General features: G+C 32.7%; 1 protein-coding gene across 3 annotated transcripts in view; it reads left to right on the forward strand.

Moving 5' to 3' along the window:
* Window positions 1-7047, forward strand: part of RAB11FIP2 (RAB11 family interacting protein 2) — an 87605-nt gene extending 80558 nt beyond the window's left edge. The window contains exons 5-6 of one of the 3 annotated variants that reach the window (XR_003568255.1): window positions 2652-2940; window positions 4985-7047. Coding sequence is in view for 2 of the 3 variants with exons in the window: in XM_027852137.1 (XP_027707938.1) it covers window positions 2652-2879 (228 nt within the window). In the remaining variant the exon portion in view is untranslated. Of the gene's footprint in view, window positions 1-2651; window positions 3272-4984 lie in introns of those variants that run through there. The other 2 variants (XM_027852137.1, XM_027852138.1) reach the window with 2 other exon arrangements.
* Window positions 7048-8993: the final 1946 nt, after the last annotated feature.

Below are 8993 nucleotides of genomic sequence, written 5' to 3' on the forward strand. Positions count from 1 at the left end.
CCTTCCTTCCTTCTTTCCTTCCTTCTCACACTTTTCAGGCAGGCCTGTGATTCTTAAATTATCTCTCCCCTGTCTGTTTTCCAGGTCAAGGTTTTTTGTTTTATTTCTAGTAAGAGACACTTTTTTTTCTACTTTTTCCAGTCTTTTGACTTTGTGTCAGTGTTTTTCTCATGACGATATTAACTGTTTCATCCATTCTAATTTTTAAGAAGTCTGTTGTTTGTTTGGATAAGGTGTTGTACTCCTTAAGTTGTTAATTCTCTTTCCAAGTTTTTCTTTTCTAGTACTCATTTCTTTTTCATTTTTTTGTCTATTTCTCTGATTTTACGTGTAAAAACAATTTTATGCTCTTTAATTTTAAACTCATGATTCATTTCTTCCAGGAGATCTAGCAGAACTTTGTGTACAAGTTGTATTTTTCTTTGCCGTTTTGATTGAAAATATTTTGGAATCATTCTCTTCTGAGTTGGTGTCTTAGGTGTCCCTGTAACCATTATAGCTTTTTCTGGTGGGGATTCTTTTTCTCTTTACTGATTCTTAGTGCTTTATTTCCTGAATTTGGACTTTGTGTTAAGACTCTACTCTCCTCACGTTGGAAGTGAATGAGTACAATATCACTTTTTACAAGAAGACTTCCTCTATTTAATACTAGTACCTTCGCCTTGTTGATTGGGTAATAAGAGATAGTGAGGAGTTCAGTAGACATCTTAAACTCATTGTCTCAAACTGAACTCATCTTTCCTACTGAGCTCATCTATCCTCCTAAACTCTCTCCTCCAATTTTGATATACTATGAAGGGTAACACCATCCTTCCACTACTTCTGGCTCACATCCTAGATGGCATCTTCTATTCCTCAACATCTCCCCACAATCCCTACCTCCCATTTCCAACAGATCAAATAATCTGTTGCCGAAGCCTGTGGATTTAACCTCATTAATTAGTATCTCTTGAACATGCTCCCTTCTCACCTCTGATACTGCTACTATCCTAGTGCAGTTCTCTATCACCTCATTTTTGGACTATTGCAGTAGCCTACTGGTTGGTCTGGCTGCCACAAGTATCTCTCCAATCTAGTCCATCCTCCATTCAACTGTCAAAGTAATTTTCCTTTGCATAGGTCAGACCATCTCTGTCTCTCTGTGTCTTTGTCTGTCTGTCTTTCTCTGTCTCTGTCTCTGTCTCTCACACACACACACACACACACACACACACACACACACACACACACACACACACACACACACACACACACACTACCTCTAGTGGCTCTCCTTAACTTCCAGTATCAAATACGAAACCTTCTGTTCAGTGTTCAAAAGCCCTTCATAACCAAGGCCTCCCTCTCCCCTACCATTCCAGTCTTCTTACAATCTATATGTCTCCTGCTCCCACATAGTCTTTAATCCAGTGATACTGGCGTTCTTGCCATTCCATGAACAAGACATTCCATTTCTCTCAGCTCTAGAAATTTTCTCTGGTTGTCCCCCAAGCCTGAAATGTTCACCCTCCTCATATCTGCTTCCTGACTTCCTTCAAGTCCCATCTAAAATCCCATCTTCTACAGAAAGCCTTTCCAGTCCCTCTTAATTTTACTACCTTCCCTCTGTTACTTCCTGTTTGTCCTATATATAACTTATTTTTATATATTTGTTTGCTTGTTGTCTCCCTGATTAGATTGTTAGCCCTTGAGGGCAGAAATCATTTTTTGCCTTTCTTTGCATACCTAGCACTGAGCATAGTGCTTTAGCACACAGTAGGCAGTCAATAAATGCTTATTGACTGACTGGATGACCAATTAATTGTCAGTTAGGTCATAAGTATTCTTTTTCTATTGTAGTTTGGACTAACTGATCATTGAATTACATTCCAACTCCTATATTCTGTGGTTTTGTGATTTTGTAACCACAACTCTGTATTGCTATTTTTAACACAAATATTGGGTATTTAAAATGTAGATGTTATCCTAATATGTGGGGCCTTTTGTTACATTCCAAATCAGTATCTTCTATTGTAAATAATGTTTGTGTGTTGTGACTATAAAGGAGTGAAACTGATGTCTATAAACCACTCATGAAAATGTTATCACTTTATAGTGGAACCACATATATCACACATAGAGGTGCCTCAGAGATAAACTAGTCACATTTTATAGTTTCATTCTTTTAAAGTTCCTACCTATAAAATTATTTAGTAGATTTAATGTCAATACTATGTTCCACTTGATTCTAATTATAAACTATTTGCGATTTGTTAAGGGAGATGCCTTGTGACAGAAACAAAGAAAAGAACCTTAATTTAGTTTGAAAAACAATAAATTATAATGAGCATGTACTGTTATTGAAATAAAAAGAAATCAATGTACTGACCAGATTGAAATTGAAAAGGTGTTGTCATTTTTAAGATAGCATAAACTACATGCAGATTTTTATTCGAGATTTGGATAAACAAATATATACTGGTGCTTTTTTGTTGTTGTTAAGAAACATATTATGTAATAAACATGTTATTTTCAGGATTGATTGATAATCATTCATTTCCATTCCTCCTTTGTCTACCCCCATGTCCTGATTCCCAAAAGGCTTTGTTTGGGCCTTACTGTTTGCCTATGACATAACATCTGATAAAACTAGTATTTTTATCCTGTTCCAGGATAGCAATCCTTTTGATGCCACTGCAGGGTATCGAAGTCTTACCTATGAAGAAGTGTTGCAAGAACTGGTGAAACACAAAGAACTACTTAAAAGAAAAGATACCCATATCCGTGAACTTGAGGACTACATTGACAATCTTCTTGTAAGAGTAATGGAAGAAACTCCAAGTATTCTCAGAGTGCCATATGAACCTTCAAGAAAAGCTGGCAAATTTTCTAAGAGTTAATAAGCCAGTAACACTGCATTTCATACTTTAAACAATGCTGATGGAAGACACTGCACAACAGGTTTAAATTTTGTTACTTCTTTTCCTGTTAACTTCTCAGAAATTGCTTTAAATTTAACTAGTAATGGGGATTGCCAAGAAAGTGTCATCTCTGAAGTGAACTAAATGATGTAAATCTTTAGATAAAAAAGGCTAGCATCTCTAAGGTGTATAACTTTCCTTTGGGTGTAAATTAGGCCTTCTAAGCCTACTTCCCTACTTCCTGATTAATCTATTGGTGCAGACATTTACCTTAGTAACATTCATCTTCCAAAATGCCTGTCTGTTGCTAAGACTTTTCATCATTCAGATCTTGCCTTCTGAAGTATGATAAATTTTTTGATTTTTTTTTTCAGAAATCAATTTGAGGTTAATATTTAGCCACAGAACTACTAATTACATATATGTACAAATAAGCATTTTATATTTATAATTGATACATTTTAACGCTGAATTTCCCCATGTCCTTCATTTGAATGTGTGAATGTGTTTTATTTATTGGTGCAAATCAAAAATTAGTTCTTGTTAGTATTACTGTTTATGCAGAAACTATTTTGACTCAATCCTAACCATGTGATAATTTGGTTTGAAAGGGAACTGCGATGTAATGTAATACTCTAAAATCCATTCCTGGTATTCATCAGAAAAAATGACCTAAAAGTGGTAGAGTGTCATACTTATGTAATATTGAGACTCTTTTAGGATATTTCAACTTTAAGATATTAGATATTTGTTGGAACTCAATTTTTTTATCCTAAAGTTTGAGTTTTGTGTGAAGACTGTAAAGTTGGTAACAAACTAATAAAATATGTGGGTGGTTTTTTTTTTCTTGGTAAAGATTTTGCATGCTTTTAAAGATGTGGACAAATTGTTAACAAAGAAAAATATCAAAGAAAGTTGGAGGAAGAGGAAAGGTATAGTCAAATACTTGAATAATTCATAATAGTGGAACATAAGGCATTTAGAAATGAGCATAAAATGGGCTGTGTTGTAGGAATATTGACAAAAACAAAATACATTTTAAACATTAAGAGTTTTAGGGTACGGAATTTTTAAACTTTAAACCCAAAAAAGGCTAGATAAGGGGATTATGAAATTTTAGTGTACATCTTTACTCAAAGAATAATATATATTTACATTTCTTAAGGTTCAGTTAGTAATATGATTTTTTTTTTCTGGTGAATTTTTCATCCCTCTACAAAGCACGCTTAGTTACTTCTATAGGGCATCTTTAGATATTGTTGTAAAATGCATGTGAAATTATCCCATCATTTCAGATGGAAATGTAATGGTAAAAAAAAAGTTTTTGTTTTGTTTTTAAACTTTATGTTTGATGACTTTAAAGAAATTATTGCAGTGATAAGCTAAGAAGAAAGCTTTATCTTCTTAATGTTAAGATGTTCATTTCAATTTGGGGTATGTCTTTCTGCACCCTCTTGTCCCTGTTCTTTAATGAACTTTGTAATTTTTTTGACACTCATAGCTTAGCTTCACTAAGAATATATAATAAAGTAGATATAATTCATAAAAAGAGCTAGATAAAGGACTTCTTTTTAAGACAATATTTAGAATTATCTTTTTGGTCACTTTAATATTTTGGGTCAGAGACTATTGAGTGTACTTATCCAAAGGATCTGGTCCATTATTTATAAGATTTACTTATTTCTCCTAAAAGAGAATCATTTTAAAATTCTGAAATAATTTTCATAAGTAGCATGTAGTTCATTTTCTAAAATTAGGAAAATGGGAAATGGAAAATTGATTTTGCCCATTTTTCCCCAACTTACTTTTAGTGTTTAGAATCTATAGTCACTATACCTCAAATATCAATGTTTTTTTTTTTCTAATTTGAAGTCTCAATGACAAATATTTTTGAATCTGGTGCCAAAGGTTATGATTTTTATCACTATGATTTACTTAGATTTAAAAAAATAAAACATTGAATCTTTTTTTAAAGATCAAAAGATAAGGAGTCATTCATTTCTGCCACAAAGATTCTTGGATATTTTAGTGTACTTTGGCCGAATTTGCTTTTACATAATAAATTAATGTTTATTTTGCCATAGGTACCCACATATCTCATGTCATAAGTATGACACAATCAAATCTACTTTAAAGGAGAGGATATTTTCCTGCATAAAGAATCAAGAATCAACAAGCTGTTTATTTTTATCATTGTAAGCCAAAATGAGTATTGTATTAAAACTTGATTTTAATTGCACTTAGTACCACCTGAAACTATTTCAATTATTGGTTACTATCACATGACTTAGAACTGAATGCTGTTTTCATTATAATTACATTATAAATCAATGTAATTAGAAGCAGAGAAAAAAAATTACTGCTCAGATTTTGTTTGCAAATGAAAGTGTCTTTAATCTGTCCTTGGTTGAAAGTAGAAACAAAACTGTCTTCAATTTTTAGAATTGCAGAAAGGCAGAAAATAATATCTTAGCTTGTATTTTTGAAGTATAACTTTATAATTATTCAAATTATTAGAGATTTGATTATGTATTTTTTTAGGTTAGTAGTTTAGAAATGAGGGTACAATTAATGAATTTTTTAACAGAAAGTATGATACTTATAAACACATTTTTTCCTCTTTGTGCTGAAATACATCTATATACTCCAAAGCATTTCACTGGTCTTTTAATCATAAAACAATTTACACAATATATCTCAAAACCTGTTATAATCTGAGAAGCTTCTATTGTATTAATTTAAAAGTTTTTATTTTATAAAATCACTTCTATATGCAAATTTCATTTCAGTATTAATTCCAATTTAGTGATAATAATATTGGAATACTTGCCTGCAGTTAATTCTTTTAACTTTCATTTATGGGACAAATACCAGGGTCATATTTTAGAATTGTAGATAAAATGATAACTTATTACCCATTCATGAAGAATGTATAACATTCAGATGTTACTTTTTGCTGCTATTTTTTGTATTGAGCTTTGTTTTGTCACCTTTGCATGCATGAATGTAGCATTATCCATAGATTAGCCACAACTACATCTATTGCTTTTGGCAGGAAGTCAAAATCTAGTTATAATTTTCCAGCTGTGAAAATGTTGCCTTGTTCTTAAAACAGATTTCATGAACAGAAACCTAAGCAAAACTAAGCTCATCAGTGAACAACTTGCTTTCTTCCCATGTGCTTCCCTCACCCCCATTTTCCTGAAAGGGGGCGTGGTGTATTTTCTTTGATTAGGAGAATCTTAAAAAGAAGTAAGACCTGCTTTCTTTAATATATCTACAATAACTGTTGTACCAGAGGTTTTATTTTCTCCTATAGCTTTTAAGAAAGAGCCTATCTTGGATTTGTAAATCACGCCGAAACTTTTTGATGTTCATGTACTCATACATCTTGTAGATATGGTAGGTGTAAGTTGTGTGTGTTAAAATGAACTTTAAGAGCATGTTGATTCACTTACTCTCTTTGAAGTAAGAGGTGAAGGATTATGGCATTGCTAGTTCATGATACTAGATTTAAAGGTCTGTCAGCACTTCCATTGTAAACTCCATTTTAATGGATTTATAACTTTAATAATCCAGATGTAATCACTGGAAGTATTTAATATGCAATAGATAGCACCTTAGCTAATCTGCATATGAAGGGTTTTCAGATGCATTTATTAAGAAGTGTAGAAGCTCTTCAAGCATTAAACTAGACTTGACATCATTTATTTCATTTATTTTCTATGTCAAAGAATCCACTCTTATGTGGAATTGAAATCTGTTACAAATAATACATTTGGGCTTATTCATGTTAGAAGCTTCCAGATGTTTTGTATTTTGAAGTATGAAAAATTGCTGCAGATCCTAGAATGTGTGTATTTAGCAGGTATGCAAAAGATATAAACATTATTTATAACAGAAGAGTACATACTTGTCTTATTAAAAATACTATAGTAACTTGTACACGTTTTTGAAGGTACAAAACTCACAAGTCTATTTAAATATTGTATAATGTGACGCCAAATTTATGTAATCTGATGCATGAAGAATCAGAATTTTTATATTACATATGATAAGTATTGATTTATTATAGCTGATTAAAGTGTATAATCTTAATATTTTATTTAATTGCATGTCTAAAATATTAATAAATTTCCAAAGTACATCACAGTAGTTTTTTCTTTTAGCTTAGTATACACATTAGTATGTGACTTGTTATGTTTGTATAGAATATTTTAATTTGATATGTTCTATAAGAATGAGTATAACTAAGTATGAAAGCATTTGAAAAGAATTTAAGAGAATAGTAAATGAATTACATACATATCTCCTTTGCAGTATGTACATGAATATTTAGACACTTTTGTTTGGATAAAACATATTTTTCGCTCTACATTAATATGGAAATAGAGATTAAATAGTAGTAACACATGTTGTTCAAACACAATTGTGAAACAATTAAATTCACACAACTTAAATACTGTATTTTGCACACTTCATAGGATCATAGATTTAGAGTAGTACTGGGTTTTAGAGACCATTGAGTCCAACCTACGGGAACCTGAGAGAGAAAAGAGAAAGGCTGAGAAAGGTTAAGTGACTTGCCATAATACCATACTTACTAAGTCTCTAAAGTAGAGTTTGAACCTAGGTTTTTCTTCACTCCAAGTCCTGTACTGTCTGTTGTACTACTACCAGTTGTCTCTAAGTTAGAAAAATTAGGTTGCAAATGAATGTACTCTGAATAATTGAACTGAAAAGACCTGAAAAGTTGTCAAGTATAATACTTTACAAGTTGCAATTTAGTGTTTCAGTGTGTATGGAACTTCAAGTACTCAAATCTTGGGGAGGAAAAAAACCCCTCTGGTTTTCATTGGCTCCATCAAAAAAGTAAAGAAGAACACTATCAAGTTTTTGAACATTTAGAGGAAGCTAAAATAGCAAACAAAATAATTACAGACTATTCAGTGGAATTTTGTAGGAAGAGAAAATATATAATTATTAACACACTCCCCTCCATGAAAAAAATGTGCTGATTCCCGTTTTACAATTTTATTATTGCTGTTATCGTTGAGGTTACCACACTCCTCTCAGTAATCCAGGCTTGCAACCTAGATGTCACCCTCAAATCCTCACTTCTACACCTCCCCTACATCCAGTCAGTTGCCAAGTGCTATAGATTCTGTTTTTCTAACATTTCTCATATTCACTCCCTTCTTCCTTTCCTCTTTTGACACTGCTGCCACACTGGTGCAGGCCTCTACCACCTCATTCTGGGACTATTGGAGTAGTCTTCTGGTTGGTCTGTCTGTCTCAAACCTCTCCACAGTCCAGTCTCTAGCTTATTCAGTTTTCAAATTGATCTTCCCTAGGTGCAGAGGTGACTATGTCTCACTCCTATTCAGCGATTCTCTTATCACCTCTAGGATCAAATGTAAAATCCTTTAGCTTTTAAAGCCCTTCATAACCCAGTCACCTCCTATTTTCAAGTGTTCTTATACCTTACTCCCCTCCAATAACGTTGCCATACAGTGACACTGGCTTCATTGCTGTTCTCACATAAGATATTCCATCTCCCGGTTCCACATATTTTCACCAATTTCCCACCATTCCTAGAATGTTTTTCCTCATCTCTATCTACTGACTTCCTTCAGGCTAAAATCCTTTCTTTTACAAGAAGCCTTTCCCCATCTTCCTCAATGTGCCTTTCCCTTGAGGCAATTTATCTATCTACATCTACATCTAATTTATACATAGTAATTTTTATGTTGTTTCCCAGTTTGAGTGTGAGCTACTTCAGAGCAGGGATTGTCTTTTGCTTTATATCCCCAGTGCTTAGCATGGTTCATGATACATAGGTGCTTAATAAATGACTATTAAATATTGCCTGTTAAATATTTCAGAAAATAAATTTGTTGGCTGAATCTTGGAAATCTTTTCTGTTACCCAGAAGTTTGTTTTTACTAGGACTAACACTCAAATATTTGCACATAAACATCCTTGTCAGACCCTTATGCTGTCAACTGAGTGTATTCTTTAAAATTCTTACTGACTTCAATTAGGAGCCCTGCCTTCTCAGAATATGCCAAGCCATTTGTGTTATTGCAGTTG

The sequence above is a fragment of the Vombatus ursinus genome, unplaced genomic scaffold, assembly GCF_900497805.2.
Source record: "Vombatus ursinus unplaced genomic scaffold, bare-nosed wombat genome assembly UNPS02009205.1, whole genome shotgun sequence".
Lineage (NCBI taxonomy): Eukaryota > Metazoa > Chordata > Mammalia > Diprotodontia > Vombatidae > Vombatus > Vombatus ursinus.